Source organism: Cherax quadricarinatus, chromosome 63, assembly GCF_038502225.1.
Source record: "Cherax quadricarinatus isolate ZL_2023a chromosome 63, ASM3850222v1, whole genome shotgun sequence".
Lineage (NCBI taxonomy): Eukaryota > Metazoa > Arthropoda > Malacostraca > Decapoda > Parastacidae > Cherax > Cherax quadricarinatus.
This window is the reverse complement of record NC_091354.1, coordinates 3,227,543-3,248,326: the sequence shown is the minus strand read 5'-3', so window position 1 is coordinate 3,248,326 and position 20,784 is coordinate 3,227,543. Positions and strand designations below refer to the sequence as shown.

The following is a 20,784-nucleotide window of genomic DNA, read 5'->3' as shown; positions in this document are numbered from 1 at the left end:
GAACAGGTCGCTCCTGTCTGTCTCAACTACTGGATCACTACGACAAGGTCCTAAATGCACTAGAAGACAAAAAGAATGCAGATGTAATATATACAGACTTTGGACACAGGGGGTCGTCCCTCAGTTACTAAAAACAACAGACATAGCCCCACTCCACAAAGGGGGCAGTAAAGCAACAGCAAAGAACTACAGACCAATAGCACTAACATCCCATATCATAAAAATCTTTGAAAGGGTCCTAAGAAGCAAGATCACCACCCATCTAGAAACCCATCAGTTACACAACCCAGGGCAACATGGGTTTAGAACAGGTCGCTCCTGTCTGTCTCAACTACTGGATCACTACGACAAGGTCCTAAATGCACTAGAAGACAAAATGTCAGAATGCAGATGTAATATATACAGACTCAAAAGCCTTCGACAAGTGTGACCATGGCGTAATAGCGCACAAAATGCGCGCTAAAGGAATAACAGGAAAAGTCGGTCGATGGATCTATAATTTCCTCACTAACAGAACACAGAGAGTAGTCGTCAACAGAGTAAAGTCCGAGGCAGCTACGGTGAAAAGCTCTGTTCCACAAGGCACAGTACTAGCTCCCATCTTGTTCCTCATCCTCATATCCGACATAGACAAGGATGTCAGCCACAGCACCGTGTCTTCCTTTGCAGATGACACCCGAATCTGCATGACAGTGTCTTCCATTGCAGACACTGCAAGGCTCCAGGCGGACATCAACCAAATCTTTCAGTGGGCTGCAGAAAACAATATGAAGTTCAACGATGAGAAATTTCAATTACTCAGATATGGTAAACATGAGGAAATTAAATCTTCATCAGAGTACAAAACAAATTCTGGCCACAAAATAGAGCGAAACACCAACGTCAAAGACCTGGGAGTGATTATGTCGGAGGATCTCACCTTCAAGGACCATAACATTGTATCAATCGCATCTGCTAGAAAAATGACAGGATGGATAATGAGAACCTTCAAAACTAGGGAGGCCAAGCCCATGATGACACTCTTCAGGTCACTTGTTCTATCTAGGCTGGAATATTGTTGCACTCTAACAGCACCTTTCAAGGCAGGTGAAATTGCCGACCTAGAAAATGTACAGAGAACTTTCACGGCGCGCATAACGGAGATAAAACACCTCAATTACTGGGAGCGCTTGAGGTTTCTAAACCTGTATTCCCTGGAACGCAGGAGGGAGAGATACATGATTATATACACCTGGAAAATCCTAGAGGGACTAGTACCGAACTTGCACACGAAAATCACTCACTACGAAAGCAAAAGACTTGGCAGACGATGCACCATCCCCCCAATGAAAAGCAGGGGTGTCACTAGCACGTTAAGAGACCATACAATAAGTGTCAGGGGCCCGAGACTGTTCAACTGCCTCCCAGCACACATAAGGGGGATTACCAACAGACCCCTGGCAGTCTTCAAGCTGGCACTGGACAAGCACCTAAAGTCAGTTCCTGATCAGCCGGGCTGTGGCTCGTACGTTGGTTTGCGTGCAGCCAGCAGCAACAGCCTGGTTGATCAGGCGCTGATCCACCAGGAGGCCTGGTCACAGACCGGGCCGCGGGGGCGTTGATCCCCGAAACTCTCTCCAGGTAAACTCCAGGTATAGGTTCTGTAGACTGGTTTAAGTCCTACCTTAGCAACAGGAGACAAATAGTCAAAATCAACAAAACGGAATCAAAACCTCTGCCGATAACATGTGGAGTTCCCCAAGGTAGTATTCTGGGTCCCTTATTATTCTTATGTTATGTCAATGACATGCCTATCAGTGTCAAGTGCAAACTCCTACTGTACGCAGATGACAGTGCTCTGTTAGTGTCAGGTGAAGACCCACAAGATATTGCTAATGTTTTAACACTGGAACTGGAGTCCTGCAGCAAATGGTTAGTAGACAACAAACTATCATTACACCTCGGGAAAACTGAAGCCATTCTCCTTGGCACAAAACATAAACTGAGAAGGGTAAATAATTTTAATGTTCAGTGTAATGGGGAGCCCATCACTTTGGTTTCATCAGTAAAATATCTGGGAATCCCCTTTGACCCATGCATGTCAGGAGAATTGATAGGGAACAATGTAGTAAAGAAAGCGAATGCCAGACTGAAGTTCCTGTATAGACAAGCACAGTGTCTACCTACTGAGGCTCGCAGGACCCTATGTCTAGCCCTTATACAATGCCATATGGATTACGCTTGCTCTTCATGGTACTCTGCCTTGACAAAAAAAACTGAAAGATAGACTGCAAATCACCCAGAACAAAATCGTAAGATTCATCCTGGGACTGGGACCAAGAGAACATGTAGGCCAGGATGAATTACAGCAGTTGGATATGCTGAATGTTGAAGACAGAATAAAACAACTGAAGCTAAATCATGTTTATAAAATTGCTCACAGTGTCCAGAATATCTTACTGTCAATTTTGTCAAGGTTGGGAACCAAAGCAATCATAGTACTAGGGGGAGGGAGCACAACTTTGTAGTACCCACGGTCAGTGGCCAGGCTTCAAACACCTTTTATTGTACAGCAATAAAGAAATGGAACAGACTGCCTGCACATGTCAAAGCCAGTCATAGCATGAACCAGTTCAAGAAGACTGCCAAAAGGTGGTCTGATGGATGTAGCTACAGAAAGGGAGGGAAATGATTTTCTATTTTTTTAGCTAACATACGTGTAAATTTTACCTTATTCCTAGTAATGACCCTCGTATTGTAGATAGTCTAATGACCCTCGTGTAGTAGATAGTCTTTTTAGTATGATAATAAGATGTTATCTTCATTGTAGAATAATAAGAAAATATTATAACCTTTATATTATAATAATAAGGTAAAAGGACCCCAATGGAAATAAGTCACTCTGTCTGACTTTTTTGGGTTATCCCAGGTTCTCTACACATATGCTGCTATGTATGATAATTCTATGTAACTGTATTTGTGTATACCTGAATAAACTTACTTACTGGTCATGGACCGGGCCGCGGGGGCGTTGAACCCCGGAACACCTTCCAGGTATGTATCAATGTAAACAACGATGTATGAGGATGTAAACAAACATGCATCAGAATGTAAACAAACATGCATCAGAATGTAAACAAATATGCATCATAATGTAAACAAACATGCATCAGAATGTAAACAAATATGCATCAGAATGTAAACAAATATGCATCAGAATGTAAACAAATATGCATCAGAATGTAAACAAATATGCATCAGAATGTAAACAAATATGCATCAGAATGTAAACAAATATGCATCAGAATGTAAACAAATATGCATCAGAATGTAAACAAATACGCGCATCAGAATGTAAACAAATATGCATCAGAATGTAAACAAATATGCATCAGAATGTAAACAAATATGCATCAGAATGTAAACAAAAATGCATCAGAATGTAAACAAATACGCGCATCAGAATGTAAACAAAGATACATCATAATATAAACAAAATAATAATAATAATAATAATAATAATAATAATAATAATAATAATAATAGTAATAATAATATTTTTTTATTTCTACAGGTACATGATGATGCAACTATTACAGACCTAGCTGGCATGCTGAGTATTTCTGGCAAGGAGATAAGATACGATTTGTTGGGATTTTTAACCCGGGGAAGTGTTAGTCACCCAGGATAACCCAGGGTAGGAGTCTTAGCCACCCAGGATAACCCAGGGTAGGGAATCTTAGCCACCCAGGATAACCCAGGGTAGGGAGTATTAGTCACCCAGGATAACCCAGGGTAGGAGTCTTAGCCACCCAGGATAACCCAGGGTAGGGAGTGTTAGTCACCCAGGATAACCCAGGGTAGGAGTCTTAGCCACCCAGGATAACCCAGGGTAGGGAGTCTTAGCCACCCAGGATAACCCAGGGTAGGAGTGTTAGTCACCCAGGATAACCCAGGGTAGGGAGTGTTAATCACCCAGGATAACCCAGAGTAGGGAGTGTTAGCCACCCAGGATAGCCCTTGTGGCTTAGCGCTTCTTTTTGATTATAATAATAATAATAGCCACCCAGGATAACCCAGGGTAGGAAGTGATGGTCATAAAGGATAACCCAGGGTAGGGAGTGTTAGTCACCCAGGATAACCCAGAGTAGGGAGTGCTAGCCACCCAGGATAACCCAGAGTAGGGAGTGTTAGCCACCCAGGATAACCCAGGGTAGGGAGTGTTAGCCACCCAGGATAACCCAGAGTAGGGAGTGTTAGCCACCTAGGATAACCCAGGGTAGGGAGTGTTAGCCACCCAGGATAACCCAGGGTAGGGAGCGTTAGCCACCCAGGATAACCCAGGGTAGGGAGTGATAGCCACCCAGGATAACCCAGAGTAGGGAGTGTTAGCCAGCCAGGATAACCCAGGGTAGGGAGTGTTAGCCAGCCAGGATAACCCAGGGTAGGGAGTGATAGCCACCCAGGATAACCCAGGGTAGGGAGTGTTAGCCACCCAGGATAACCCAGGGTAGGGAGTGTTAGCAATCCAGGATAACCCAGGGTAGGGAGTGTTAGCCACCCAGGATAACCCAGAGTAGGGAGTGTTAGCCACCTAGGATAACCCTGGGTAGGGAGTGTTAGCCACCCAGGATAACCCAGGGTAGGGAGTGATAGCCACCCAGGATAACCCAGGGTAGGGAGTGTTAGCCAGCCAGGATAACCCAGGGTAGGGAGTGTTAGCCAGCCAGGATAACCCAGGGTAGGGAGTGATAGCCACCCAGGATAACCCAGGGTAGGGAGTGTTAGCCACCCAGGATAAGCCAGGGTAGGGAGTGTTAGCAATCCAGGATAACCCAGGGTAGGGAGTGTTAGCCACCCAGGATAACCCAGAGTAGGGAGTGTTAGCCACCTAGGATAACCCAGGGTAGGAAGTGTTAGCCACCCAGGATAACCCAGGGTAGGAAGTGTTAGTCACCCAGGATAACCCAGGGTAGGAAGTGTTAGTCACCCAGGATAACCCAGGGTAGGAAGTGTTAGTCACCCAGGATGACCCAATAAAGTCAGTGGTTTATAGAGGACTGTCTCTTATTTCAACTCTGGTCCCTCAGTTTTGTTCCCCAAGATGCCAACCCCTCCACTCAACTAACACCCGGGTACCTACTTACTGCTTACATGAACAGGGACAGTAGGTATAAGGAAACATGCCCAATGTTTCCACTCGTGCCGTAGATCGAGCCCGGTTCGTGAATGTGTGACCTGAGGACGCTAGCAATCAAGCGACGAGCACTACAATAAGAATGTATATAAAGATGGATCAGGATGTATATAAAGATGTATCAGAATGATTACAAAGATGCATCAGAATGTGTACAAAGATGTAACAATGTAAAGAAAGGCACCCTAGTCTCAGTATACCACTGGCGGAGTAAGGTTATTTAAGGTTGGGTTATGTTGAGTTTCTTTATGATTGGTTACGTTACTTACAGTTTCCATAAAATATGTAAAAACATGTATATGGTATACCTCATCTAATATTGAACATTTATGGAATAAATTACAGATAAACTCAGATGATAACGTGAAGTCAATGACCATTATTATTATTATTATTATTATTATTATTATTATTATTATTATTATTATTATTATTATTATTATTATTATTATTATTATTATTATTATTATAATTATTGAGTTAGGTTATACAATATATATATGTATATATAATGAAAGTTCTACATTCGTACCCCTCAAGGAAGGTTCCTTGATGTTGGTGAGGGGCTCTTGATTTAGAGAATTGGATCTGTGCTCCAGTTCCCCAAATTAAGCCTGAATGCCTTCCACATCCCCCCCAGGCGCTGTATAATCCTCCGGGTTTAGCGCTTCCCCTTTGATAATAATAATAATAATAATAATAATAATAATAATCTACATTCGTAATCATTATTTAATAAACCTTTATTTTATGACATAAGTAGATGAGGTCTTACCATAATTAGACGAGATGAAAAAAATAAAGAAAAATACGGTTTATTACACAGACTAAATAGTTGTTGGAAAGATTGTGACAAAAATTTAGGAATTATAAGTGAAGGTGCTAGAAGAGTCCAGTGTTAAAGTGGAGGTTGAAGGAGGAGGGTGTCAGTGTTGTGTCTCTGTAACACCTCACTTGGTGAGTGTATTTATATATTTAGGTGTAGGCATACATAAGTACAATTATCATACGTAGTGCTATGTGTGTAATTTACCTGGGATAACCCAGCAAAGAAAAGGTCAGACACAGTGACTTATTTTTATTGGGGTCTTTGACCAGTGGATAATCTTTCACTATACAGCTTCACTAACCTCATCTGTCTTCATGACCATGATGGGCTCTTGATCCAGGGAATTGGACCAGTTCTCCTTTGGATCGAATCACATTGCCTGCCATTCCTGCAGGCGCAGTTAAGAGACCCCCCTTCCCCTACAGGTTTAACGTTCTCCCCCACGAGTGTAAATGATATATTACCTCAGTAATCACGTCTGTCTTGTGACATTCATACCGAGTAAAGTTGCAATAGCTGTCATGTGCTGTTCTTAATGTAATAACTTCATTAGGTCATCTAGGTTATGTCTTAGTTCAGTACTGGTCTACGTACGTAGTTATACGGGGCCAGGAGCTATGAATCGACCCCTGCAACCACAAATAGGTGGGTACAAATTCAGACGATTTCAACTGCCATATATAGTAAAGTAAATGACCTAAGATAACCCTCATAAGGTCAGTGACTTATATCCATTGGCGTCCTTGTAATATCTTATTTTCAGTTAATATTAGTTTGGATTTTTAACCTGGATTGTTAGCCACTCAGGATAATCCGGGGTAGGGAGTGTTAGCCACCCAGGATAACCCAGGGTAGGGAGTGTTAGCCACCCAGGATAACCCAGGGTAGGGAGTGTTAGCCACCCAGGATAACCCAGGGTAGGGAGTGTTAGCCAGCCAGGATAACCCAGGGTAGGGAGTGTTAGCCACCCAGGATAACCCAGGGTAGGGAGTGTTAGCCACCTAGGATAACCCAGGGTAGGGAGTGTTAGCCACCCAGGATAACCCAGGGTAGGGAGTGTTAGCCACCCAGGATAACCCAGGGTAGGGAGTGTTAGCCACCCAGGATAACCCAGGGTAGGGAGTGTTAGCCACCCAGGATAACCCAGGGTAGGGAGTGTTAGCCACCCAGGATAACCCAGGGTAGGGAGTGTTAGCCACCTAGGATAACCCAGGGTAGGGAGTGTTAGCCACCCAGGATAACCCAGGGTAGGGAGTGTTAGCCACCCAGGATAACCCAGGGTAGGGAGTGTTAGCCAGCCAGGATAACCCAGGGTAGGGAGTGATAGCCACCCAGGATAACCCAGGTAGGGAGTGTTAGCCACCCAGGATAACCGAGGGTAGGGAGTGTTATCTACCCAGGATAACCCAGGGTTGGGAGTGTTAGCCACCGAGGATAACCCAGGGTAGGGAGTGTTAGCCACCCAGGATAACCCAGGGTAGGGAGTGTTAGCCACCCAGGATAACCCAGGGTAGGGAGTGTTAGCCACCCAGGATAACCCTGGGTAGGGAGTGTTAGCCACCCAGGATAACCCAGGGTAGGGAGTGTTAGCCACCCAGGATAACCCAGGGTAGGGAGTGTTAGGGAAGGTTAGGACCTTGGGTAGCTTTAAGAAGAGACTGGACAAATATATGAGTGGGAGGGGCTGGGTTTGATTGGTGTCAAGGGGTACGGGAGTTATTTCTTGAGTAGCTTTAGGTAGATGTCGTTTTGATAAGGACCTGCCTCGTATGGGCCAGTAGGCCTTCTGCAGTGTTCCTACATTCTTATGTTCTGATGTTATAACCGAGGGTAGGGAGTGTTAGCCACCCAGGATAACCCAGGGTAGGGAGTGTTAACCACCCAGGATAACCCAGGGTAGGGAGTGTTAGCCACCCAGGATAACCCAGGGTAGGGAGTGTTAGCCACCCAGGATAACCCAGGGTAGGGAGTGTTAGCCACAGGATAACCCAGGGTAGGGAGTGTTAACCACCCAGGATAACCCAGGGTAGGGAGTGTTAGCCACCCAGGATAACCCAGGGTAGGGAGTGTTAGCCACCCAGGATAACCAAGGGTAGGGAGTGTTAGCCACCCAGGATAACCGAGGGTAGGGAGTGATAGCCACCCAGAATAACCCAGGTAGGGAGTGTTAGCCACCCAGGATAACCGAGGGTAGGGAGTGTTATCTACCCAGGATAACCCAGGGTTGGGAGTGTTAGCCACCGAGGATAACCCAGGGTAGGGAGTGTTAGCCACCCAGGATAACCCTGGGTGGGAGTGTTAGCCACCCAGGATAACCCAGGGTGAGGAGTGTTGGCCACCCAGGATAACTCAGTAAGTCAGTGTGTCCTTCAATCTTGTCCCCCAGGATGCCACCCACACCAATCCACTAACATCCAGGTACCTGCTTACTGCTTGGTGAATAGTGACAGCAGGTGTAAGGAAACACACCCCTCATTTCCTCCTGGCTGGGGATCAAACCACAGACACTCATTGTGTGAGGTAAGAGTATTACCAACCAAGCAATTTATCAACTGATTATTTCTTATTTAAGTTGGCTAAATATACAGTACATAATACATAACGGTATTATAAATAAGTAATACACATAGGTATTATACGTAAGCTAGTGTGGCTATTATACATAAGTGATATGATTGACTAGGATATCCCAAATATCTTGAAGGTTCATAAGAATTTATGGTCTTAAAATAATTTTGATATAAACGAATTACATAGTTTATTTATGAGGGACAACCATTTTTTCTGAAGTTATAAAAAATCATTAGTTATCTTGGTTTAGTTATCTTTATTATCTTCCCGCATTATCCTAGGTTAAATCTTCATTATTTATTATGTGCATGTACCTATTTTCACGTTTAATGCATCATTGTCAAATGATAAAATAACCCTGAAAATTTACTGAGTAAATTTAACCTGAATAAAGCTCATTTGCAAAGTTTGCCTGCCCCCCGTCTCATCTGCGACTGCTTGACAGAGTAGAGAACAGAGCAAGACGTCTCATCTCTTGCCTGGACCCATCCTGGATAGATCTGTCATTTCAGCAGAGCTTTCAACACAGGAGGGATGTGGGTGGCCTTACTGTTATGTACAAGGCCAGTATTGTCAAAGTACCACACTTGGATCCACTTCGAGGACAGCGTGAAACAAGCTTTTATGCCACAAGACGGGCAGAAAGCAGCAACTTCACTCTGGCTGTACCCTTCTCCAGAACATCACTCCATCTAAGATCATATATACCCAGGATGACTCGAATATGGAACACATTTGTACAGCATAATGGTGTCAACGAGATAAAGTCAGTTGATCAAATGAAAATGCTGGCCCACAGATGGCTCCAACTTCATCCTGTTCCCTACTTGTATGTCTCATAACAATAAAAATGCTTTCAAATGAGCTGATGTAGGTAACAGCTCTTAGCTTGCCAATAAAGTTAGGAATCCTTAACCTGTAAATAGCTTGTCAATAAAACTAGGGATCCTTAACCTTGTCAAACCCTGTGTAAAAAAAAAAAAAAAAAAAAAAAAAAAAGTGGTAGCACCTTCAGCTCACATCTGAAGGACCTTGAGTTCTATCCCAGTACAAGTAGTAATGTTGGTTATGTCTTAAACTTGCTGTTACTGTTCACCTAGCAGTAAGTACTGTATCTGGGGTTAGGTAACTGTTTTAGGTTGCATCCTGGGGAAGAGGACCTGAGGACCCCATTGGGAATAAGCCAAATATAGCAGCTTAATTGGATTATCCTGGGTTACTAACCTTCAGGGTTGATAAACTAAAAAGTTTCTTCATCCCTTGCTTTCTTTTTTACTTTATTCTTTCTGTCATCATCATCATCATCATCATCCTCCTCCTTCCTGAAAGGCTGTGCATAACCAGGCACTTTCTATGTGTGCTGTTAGATGTGGAAATAAAATATATTCATTATCATATGGCTTCTCCTTTCTTAATAATAGTAATATAATTATCTTTATTTCTACAAGTACATGTACAAGATACACAAGCCTGGCAGACATCAATGACATATTACTATATAGAAAGCTGCTTGTTATGCTGAGCATTTCAGGCAAATTAGTCAGTTTTGTCCCAGGATGTGACCCCACACCAGTCAGCTAACACCCAGATACCCATTTTATACTGATGGGTGAACACGGACAACAGGTGTCTTCCTTTTTCTTCACAAATAGTTGTGGAAGAATGAAACAAACAAAGTAACAAGTCACACAACTATTAGAAATTTAACAATTTTTGATGGAAATAAATGGTATAAAATACCGACACAATGGAAATATAAACACAAATGCAGTATAATGTGATCCTTTATTGACAACGTTTCACCCACACAGTGGGCTTTTTCAAGTCACACACGGATCTACCTGGGGTTGGAAGGTACGAGAGTATTTATAGTCATGTTCAGAGTGTTGAGGTCAGGTGGAGAATGCTGCATCTGATGATCTACCGGGTGGGGTTATAGAGTCTTGGGTAGCTTGGCAGGGGTATTGGACAAGTGGTGAGTAGACCTTCTGCAGTGTTCTATGTTCTTATGTGGGATAGCGATGAAGAAGTTTCTTGGCGAGTGGTTCAGCTATGTTATAGAAGCCATTGTTCTGGTTGAAATTGTTGGTTGTAGAGATGAGCGATGATTCCAGGATTCTTCTGTATTGAGTGTTGTCTTCTGTGGCTATAAGTCTTGAGTTTCTGTAGTTAATTAAATGGTTGTGTGAATTGCGATGTTGTACACAGGCATTCCTTGTATCGTCAGTCCTGCTTGCATATTGGTGTTCTGAAATACGTGTTTCGAGGTCTCTTGATGTTTCGCCCTACACAGGTAGGTTTAAAAATGTAGTGTTAGAGTGTTCAGCAGAAGTTTGTGGTTACAGGAAAGTGGGTGCAGGAGGGAAGAGGAGCGATTGGTGGAATGATGATGTAAAGAGAGTAGTAAGGGAGAAAAAGTTAGCATATGAGAAGTTTTTACAAAGTAGAAGTGATGCAAGGAGGGAAGAGTATATGGAGAAAAAGAGAGAGGTTAAGAGAGTGGTGAAGCAATGTAAAAAGAGAGCAAATGAGAGAGTGGGTGAGCTGTTATCAACAAATTTTGTTGAAAATAAGAAAAAGTTTTGGAGTGAGATTAACAAGTTAAGGAAGCCTAGAGAACAAATGGATTTGTCAGTTAAAAATAGGAGAGGAGAGTTATTAAATGGAGAGTTAGAGGTATTGGGAAGATGGAGGGAATATTTTGAGGAATTGTTAAATGTTGATGAAGATAGGGAAGCTGTGATTTCGTGTATAGGGCAAGGAGGAATAACATCTTGTAGGAGTGAGGAAGAGCCAGTTGTGAGTGTGGGGGAAGTTCGTGAGGCAGTAGGTAAAATGAAAGGGGGTAAGGCAGCCGGGATTGATGGGATAAAGATAGAAATGTTAAAAGCAGGTGGGGATATAGTTTTGGAGTGGTTGGTGCAATTATTTAATAAATGTATGGAAGAGGGTAAGGTACCTAGGGATTGGCAGAGAGCATGCATAGTTCCTTTGTATAAAGGCAAAGGGGATAAAAGAGAGTGCAAAAATTATAGGGGGATAAGTCTGTTGAGTGTACCTGGTAAAGTGTATGGTAGAGTTATAATTGAAAGAATTAAGAGTAAGACGGAGAATAGGATAGCAGATGAACAAGGAGGCTTTAGGAAAGGTAGGGGGTGTGTGGACCAGGTGTTTACAGTGAAACATATAAGTGAACAGTATTTAGATAAGGCTATCTATGGATTTGGAAAAGGCATGACAGGGATTATGTATACCCCTGCAGAGGATGGAGGCTTGTCCTGTCTACTACTGGTGATTGGTGGATCCTTGATGGTCGTGGTTGTGGATTCAGATATTTGTAGATACTTGGAATGATGTTTTGGCAAAGATGTTGGAAACATGTTTGGCAATGGAGTTGGTTGGGAGGACTATGTATCTCTTCTCGGCAGTGTCTTCTCTGGGTGTGTTGAAGATGTTTAATGCCCGCCGTCTGCAGTCTCTGATGAAGTGACGAGGATAGTGGAGTTTAGAAAATACTTGTTCAATTATAGTGCATTCTTCCTCAAGGAACTCATTGCTGCAGATTCTGAGTGCACGTAGGAAGAAGCCTATAATTACACCACGTTTGGTTTTGGTGTCGTGGTGAGAGTAGAAGTGGAGAAGATCGTGTTTCTCTTTCGAAAATCACCTCTTTCAGCAGACTTTTGGACTACCCATGGGTTCGCCACTCAGTGCAGTCCTGGCGAACCTATACATGGAACATCTAGAAGCCGAACGTTTCTCCACCATTATTCCTTCGTCTGTCACCTGGCTCCGTTATGTTGACGACATTCTCCTCATAACTCCTAAACGCTTCAACGTTCAAGCTCTCCAAGACAAGCTCAACTAGGTCGAGCCTTCAATCCAGTTCACACTTGAAGAAGAAGTCGACAACACTCTTCCTTTCCTTGATGTTCTGCTCTGCAAAGCTGACCATGAACTTCGTTTTAAAGTCTATTGAAAACCCACCAACCAAAACGATCTTCTCCACTTCTACTCTCACCACGACACCAAAACCAAACGTGGTGTAATTATAGGCTTCTTCCTACGTGCACTCAGAATCTGCAGCAATGAGTTCCTTGAGGAAGAATGCACTATAATTGAACAAGTATTTTCTAAACTCCACTATCCTCGTCACTTCATCAGAGACTGCAGACGGCAGGCATTAAACATCTTCAACACACCCAGAGAAGACACTGCCGAGAAGAGATACATAGTCCTCCCAACCAACTCCATTGCCAAACATGTTTCCAACATCTTTGCCAAAACATCATTCCAAGTATCTACCTCCACAACCACGACCATCAAGGACATCACCAGTAGTAGACAGGACAAGCCTCCATCCTCTGCAGGGGTATACATAATCCCTTGTAATGACTGCAACAAATTATATGTGGGCGAAACATCAAGAGACCTCGAAACACGTATTTCAGAACACCAATATGCAAGCAGGACTGACGATACAAGGAATGCCTGTGTACAACATCGCAATTCACACAACCATTTAATTAACTACAGAAACTCAAGACTTATAGCCACAGAAGACAACACTCAATACAGAAGAATCCTGGAATCATCGCTCATCTCTACAACCAACAATTTCAACCAGAACAATGGCTTCTATAACATAGCTGAACCACTCGCCAAGAAACTTCTTCATCGCTATCCCACATAAGAACATAGAACACTGCAGAAGGTCTACTCACCACTTGTCCAATACCCCTGCCAAGCTACCCAAGACTCTATAACCCCACCCGGTAGATCATCAGATGCAGCATTCTCCACCTGACCTCAACACTCTGAACATGACTATAAATACTCTCGTACCTTCCAACCCCAGGTAGATCCGTGTGTGACTTGAAAAAGCCCACTGTGTGGGTGAAACGTTGTCAATAAAGGATCACATTATACTGCATTTGTGTTTATATTTCCAACAATTTTTGAAAATACAACAGAGTATTAATGAGAGATTTGCATGCAGCTTATCAGTTTTGTTTATGGAAGGGATATATTATTATTTTCAGGCCCAATGTACTGTTGGGGCTCGACAGTGAATGGGGAGCTGGGGGTAGGAGCCCCAGAAGTGGAGCAGCTCACCCTACCTAGCTTCATGGATTTCTCAAAATCATGGAATGTCAAGCAAGGTAATTTTTTTGTAATTGGCAGTTGTTTAAATATGGGTTTGAGAGGCCATGCATTCTTTGCAAAATTTTGCCTACCTGATAGATACCAAAATTTGACTTCAGATATTTTCTCATAAATTCTACCTACAAATATTTATGTACCACAAAGCTACATCCTGTGCACTAATGCTCCTCTATATCAGTAATCTACTAAGGGTTGTGCTACAATCCAAGCCAATGCTATTTCCAGATGATACCATCTGTAAAGTGATAAATGGCAGTGCTTAGAGAATTTCATTATTACTCTGACCTTGTATGTGGTTTAAAACAGCAACTTTGAGGTGTTTTCTAGGATGGGTTTTATGGTTGTATTTGCTGTTTTTTGGTATCATTTGATAGAAGATAAAGTATTGAAATAGAGATTATTTTGCTTGGCTTCAGGACTGGAAGTAGCTTGAAATTGGGCACAAAGTAGTGGAAATATTTTAATATTGGAGATTTTCCAGAGGATGGGTAAGGCCCTCTTATAACCCCTGGTCTGATTGTTATTGGGACACAGCTATGGCCATTCATTCCTGGTTATAATTTATTATCTGAGAAATATGGTAAATTTTATATTTTTTATGATTAGGAAATCCAGATAGTAGAAGGAAAGTGAATACAGTCTATCCTCGCTTAACGATGGAGTTTCATTCCTAAGACCATGTTGGTAAACAAATTCGTCGCTAAGTGAGGAGCATACTATAATGGTGGTGGGTTTGTGTCAACTATCTTTCATATTATTTTATTGTCACTTTTTCACCATTTATAACATTTCTGGTATATTTTTAATTGTTTATACAGTAGTGTACTGTATATTGAAATAAACAGAATAGGGGAAATCAGCTCTAATCTACATTATTTAGGTATAAATACTGGTCAGAGAGCCCATCATAAGTCCGAGGCATCGTTAAATGAGTACGTTGCTAAGTGAGGAGAGACTATATTTTAATAAAAGAATAAAGGAATATTATATATTATTGGAGACACTGTAATATAGGAGAGGCCAGGGGGCATGATCAGTTAATAGAGGAAAGTTGTTTGTGTCAGGAATGTCTATAATGTTCATTTTGGACTCTATTTTTGAATTGTATTTTTTTAATTTGGTGTAAAATGGGCCAAATTGCCAAATTCTGTGCACTTTATAGGGTAGTACTAATAGTTAAATAGGTGGTTTCTTGTGCTTTATCAAAAAAAATTGGTCAAATGGAGCATTGGAATTGGCTTAGAATAGAACTTGGTGGACGAAATTGCATTTGCCTCAATTGTGCCCAGACCACTAACTTTGTACTTGCATAATTCCACATATTTTTCAGTCATATTTCATACTTTTGGTGTCATTACCTATAGGAAAAATTTTCTACCATTTCAGATTTTTTTTTAATTGTTAACACTAAGAACAATATTAATTTCAGTGGTCTGGACAGTTTTGGGTTAAAGAATACTTATAAAGGGAATGCTTGTAAATGGGCTCTTACTATTTAGAGTTCTCAACAAAGCCCAAATTACTTAATGTCTAACTTTTACTGTTTACCATGGGGAAGGTGAAAAGAATTCTTCCTCTGTAAGCCATGGGTGTTGTAAGAAGTGACTAAAATACTGGGAGCAAGGAGCCATTGACCCCTTCTCTTGTTTAAATTGCTAAATTTATATAGTTTTTTCCTCTCTAAATTTAGTAATTTATACATGGTGACCTCAAGGTAAAAATGAAAGTTTTTCCTTAGGTCACCCTGACTCGGTGGGATACGGCCAGTTCGTTAAAAACAAAAATAATTTTACTTTAAATTGTTGTTTTGTGAGAAAAGAAGTTTCATATACTATTTAATACTTGAAAAAGTTACATGTGCTCTAATGTACTGCAGAATTATGCTACAAATGTAGTTAACATTAGCAGTTTACAATTTTGGCATTTTGTGCTGGATTACTATTTATTTATTTATTTTTTTTATTTATTTATTTACAAGTTGGCTGTCTCCCACTGAGGCAGGGTGACCCAAAAAGAAAATACTTTCATCATCATTCAACACTTTCACCTCACTCACACATAATCACTGTTTTTGCAGAGGTGCTCAGAACACAACAGTTTAGAAGCATATACGTATAAAGATACACAACATATTTATTTTTTCAATTTTTATATGCAGTTGCATCAGGGCTAATGCATTCCCTGATCTTGACTGAAGAAGGTCTTGTATATTCCTGTGGTAACAATGAAGTTGGTCAGCTGGGACAAGACAAGATTACTAGAAAACCAGGTTTGTAATTTTTTCAGTATGCTCTTTTTTTTTTTTTTTTTATGTACAGTGATCATCTTGGATATTTAATTTCTCACTCCCAGTTCATCATGGTGCATCTTAGGCTTGTACTCTACCACTTAGTGTTTCCTTAGTGTATACTCAGACTTTTAAAATTTAATACTTAATTTCAATAGCCTCAGGAAAGACAGTGTTAGTGATGGTGAAACTGGTGTTTTTTGTCACCCTGCCTTGGTGGGTGACAACCAGTTTGTTAAAAAAAAAAACTGCCCAAGTTCTTGCCCAATAGGTTGCTGTTTGAAATGAACAGTAAATCAGAGCATTAGGGCTCTTAATAACCTGTGCCAATCTAACTGCCATAGTTAACATATGTTACGGCTCTTCAGCCTTGTCTAGCCAAAATATTGATTGTAAGATTTCAAAAACTCCCTATGTAATAGACTAAACAAGCTCAGATTCATGACCACTTCACCCACTTGACCATAAACACAGAAATATCAATCTTAATCTTAAAATAATGAATCCTAACTAGTCATAAGTTGGCCTGTGATACTCCAATACTGAAACTATGTATGTGCGAAAACAAAAGCATTCACATTGCTAAACTCACAAACTAGTATTTAGTCACTTAGCCATAATACCAACTTACCTCATAATTTGTAATATTTTAAAGTTAAGAATTAATCAAAGTCTGCCCGAAATGCCTAGCCATGCTAGGTGTTCTAGTGGCCCCCTCTGTAATTAGTATTTTAAAACATGTAAACCACACAATATCCAAATTCTGTAAACTCAGCATTATAATCTTTATAGAGAATAAACTTGATTTGATTTGATAAAACAACCATTGTAGTTTCAGAACTGCATAAAAAGTTAAATTTTGTTGGTTATTTTAATGGTTTAGGGTGGACTGAAAAGTTATTCACTTTTCATTTCCAATCTCTGAACTTGTAATGCAAATGTATGAGGGATGCTGCATGTTACCTCTTTACATTGAAAAATCTTGTTTGTGTTTAAAGAGTGAGTGGCTTTAAAATTTAGGTGTAACTTGTTAAATCTCAGTGTTCTGGTATGTCACCACCATACAAATATTTTATAAGAATAAAATGAAGCAAAATATTAATGTTAAATATTTAGAGTAGTTTTCAAGTTCGACATTTCTTTCAAAGATGTATAGTAATTCTGATCAGTTCCTGGTTTTCATTGGTATTTGATCTTTTTATTCAAATATACTGTTCTCCTAAAAATTAGTAAAGTATTGTAAATTATTAAAATTTACAGAACAAATTGATGATCTACAAAACTACAGCATAGTACAGGTTGCAGCTGGTGATCAACACTCGATAGCACTTACTTCTTGGGGACTGGTAGGTACATGATGTACTATATTATGCTTTGTGGATGGTTTCAGTTAAAACTAATAGGAATAGCATAAAGTCCGTATAAATTTAATATAATTGGCACTACCCTCCCCATCTTCAGATCAAACCTTATTGCATTCCAAGTGTCTGAAGTGTTGAGCATCCCATGGGCTTTTCAAAAATTGTAGCTTTTCATGATATTTAAAAAAAAAAATTGTCATTCCTTAGGTGCTGTATGACCCTTATGGGATTTAGTGCTTTTCCTTACATTTACTGTAAGTGCAGTAATATACACCTACCATCCGACTTACGACCGAGTTCGGTTCCGAGAAACCGGTCGTAAGTCGAAATGATCGTAAGTCGAACTTTACTACTGAATATCAACAAAACATTTTTGTAATGACTTTATTTTGTTTTATTTTGGTATTTCATGTTTTACTTTACTTTTTATGTTGTTAGTACTGTATTTTATACTGTAAGGTTTAGGATAAACACTGTGTACAACGCAAATAGTTGTTTATTTCCCAGAAATTTGGCATAAAAAACACGGTCGTAAGTCGAGTGGTCATAAGTCGAGCAGGTCGTAAGTCGGATGGTAGGTGTACTACTGTATTGTGTAATGTTTATAACACCAGTAATAAAATCTAAGGCCACTCTCTTCTCCCAGTTAGTACTGTTTACAATGATGTGCAGATAGCAACCTATTTGAAGTTACAGAAGCAGAGTTATGCTAGTGATATTGCCTCTTCATTAATAAGCTTACTAGGGCAGCCCACTGAAAAGGAGGTAGAAATTTTATTTCTGATTTCTCTTGCGTCTCCCCTTCATTGTGTGCCTTTTAGGCAAAAACTGTGTATAGGTTTGTGTGGTTTGGACTTCATTTAGAAGTACCCTAACATCAAATTTTCATCCCTGGAAAACTGGAATTTCAAGGTATTCACATCTCTACAAAACAGGAATTCCATGATAATAAAAAGTTTATCCTCGCTGATTGATCATTCCCTGTTAATCACGTTGCTTTAATGTTCTGCATTGAATTTCTACATTATTTAGTTGAAGCCTGAACTTGCCAGTCCTGTTTCTGTAGTTTAAATCCCCTATAACTGTATCAATAACCCTGGCCCTGTTCACTGCCTTGGTAGTTTTAAATGTATCATGACTGCACTGTTTGTCACTCGTATCAGGCCCTTCTAATTGTTGCCAGGTTGTAAATAACATCCACAAAAACACTGGCACTCTCTGTGGTAATTAAGTTGTATAATGAGCATTCATCACAGTGTGGACTGACATTTCAAGTCGTAATCCATTTTTTAACTAGAATATGTGTGTTCTTTTGGCCGCTGTAAATTTAGCTCCATTAATAAAAAATTTACTGTTTGCTATCTCTTATTCTGTTCACTCCTAGATTATTGCAAGAATTTTATTTAATATTCATCAGTGAGGAGGCAGTTAGAGGCAGTGGAGATGTCCTGTCTAAGGGCAATGTGTGGTGTAAATGTTATGCAGAAAATTCGGAGTGTGGAAATTAGGAGAAGGTGTGGAGTTAATAAAAGTATTAGTCAGAGGGCTTGTTGAGGTGGTTTGGTCATTTAGAAAGAATGGATCAAAGTAGAATGACATGGAGAGCGTATAAATCTGTAGGGGAAGGAAGGCAGGGTAGGGGTCATCCTCAAAAAGGTTGGAGGGAGAGGATAAAGGAGGTTTTGTGGGCAATGGGCTTGGACTTCCAGCAAGCGTATGTGAGCATGTTAGATAGAAGTGAATGGAGACGAATGGTATTTGGGACCTGACAAGCTGTTGGAGTGTGAGCAGGGTAATATTTAGTGCAGGGATTCAGGGAAACCGTTTTTTTTTTTTTAATACATGGTCGGACTTGAGTCCTGGAAATGGGAAGTACAATGCCTGCACTTAAAGGAGGGATTTGTTATATTGGCAGTTTGGAGGGATATGTTGTGTATCTTTATTACATATATGCTTCTAAACTGTTTTATTCTGAGCACCTCTGCAAAAACATTGATTATGTGTGAGTGAGGTGAAAGTGTTGAATGATGATTAAAGTACAGTGGACCCCCGCTTAACGATCACCTCCAAATGCGACCAATTATGTAAGTGTATTTATGTAAGTGCGTTTGTACGTGTATGTTTGGGGGTCTGAAATGGACTAATCTACTTCACAATATTCCTTATGGGAAAAAATTCGGTCAGTACTGGCACCTGAACATACTACTGGAATGAAAAAAATTCGTTAACCGGGGGTCCACTGTATTTTCTTTTTGGGTCACCCTGCCTCGGTGGGAGATGGCCGACTTGCTAAAAAAAAAAAAAAAATCATCTGTAATTATGACTAGAGAATTGTAAAATAAGGACTTAGGAAAGTAGATTAACCACAAAATATTTTCAGATTTATGCATGGGGAGCAAATGAATTTGGACAATTGGGTATTAATTCAACAGAATGGCATACTCCCACACCAAAGTTAGTGAAGAGCTTAGCCCGCAAGCATTCTCTACAAATTGCATGTGGCTCCAATCATACCCTTGCTCTGACTTCAGGTAAGGAGTTGCATTATCTTATTTATGGAATATTATGCTAATCTTTTGTGCTTTTGCAATGTAAATGTTAAAATTTCCTAAAATTTTAAATTGTTGAACTGATGAGTTGATTGTTGTTTGAACTATGTTGCTTATAATATATAAACATTTTGGCACTCCACCTGTGTAATCTCTGGCTAGTTGTAGAGAATCATTTGCTCCTTATGCAGTGCATTAATTTTGGCAGAAAAATAGTGTGGCCATGCATTTAGTACATTCCTTACAAAAACTGAAATACAAAAGTTGTTTAATGCTCTTCAAATAACCATTTCATACATATGAGGCTTGCCATGCTGGGGAAATAAAAGTAATTTTTTTTTTTTTTTTCAACAAGTCGGTCGTCTCCCACCGAGGCAGGGTGACCCAAAAAAGAAAGAAAATCCCCAAAAAGAAAATACTTTCATCATTCAACACTTTCACCACACTCAGACATTATCACTGCTTTTGCAGAGGTGCTCAGAATACAACAGTTTAGAAGCATATACGTATAAAGATACACAACATATCCCTCCAAACTGCCAATATCCCAAACCCCTCCTTTAAAGTGCAGGCATTGTACTTCCCATTTCCAGGACTCAAGTCCGACTATATGAAAATAACCGGTTTCCCTGAATCCCTTCACTAACCCTTTGAGGGTTTTCGTCGTACTAGTACGTCTTACGTGTAGGGGTTTTTGACGTACTAGTACTCATAAATTCTAGCGGCCTCAAATCTAGTGGGAGAAAGCTGGTAGGCCTTCATATGAAAGAATGGGTCTATGTGGTCAGTGTCCACAGTCTAAAAAAAATCCTGCAACACACAGTGCATAATGAGAAAAAAAAAAC

General features: G+C 40.5%; 1 protein-coding gene across 7 annotated transcripts in view; it reads left to right on the top strand.

The window, feature by feature from the left end:
- The first annotated feature begins 6,016 nt into the window (after nt 1-6,016).
- The window catches only part of Herc4 (HECT and RLD domain containing E3 ubiquitin ligase 4), a 113,080-nt gene continuing 98,312 nt past the window's right edge, over nt 6,017-20,784 (top strand). For 6 of the 7 annotated variants that reach the window (XR_011393761.1, XM_070098572.1, XM_070098571.1 and 3 more), the window contains exons 1-5: nt 6,017-6,133; nt 13,619-13,738; nt 15,901-16,011; nt 17,290-17,375; nt 19,771-19,921. Coding sequence is in view for 6 of the 7 variants with exons in the window: in XM_070098572.1 (XP_069954673.1) it covers nt 13,624-13,738; nt 15,901-16,011; nt 17,290-17,375; nt 19,771-19,921 (463 nt within the window). In the remaining variant the exon portion in view is untranslated. Of the gene's footprint in view, nt 6,134-8,391; nt 8,526-13,618; nt 13,739-15,900; nt 16,012-17,289; nt 17,376-19,770; nt 19,922-20,784 lie in introns of all 7 variants that reach the window. The other variant, XM_053790422.2, reaches the window with a different exon arrangement.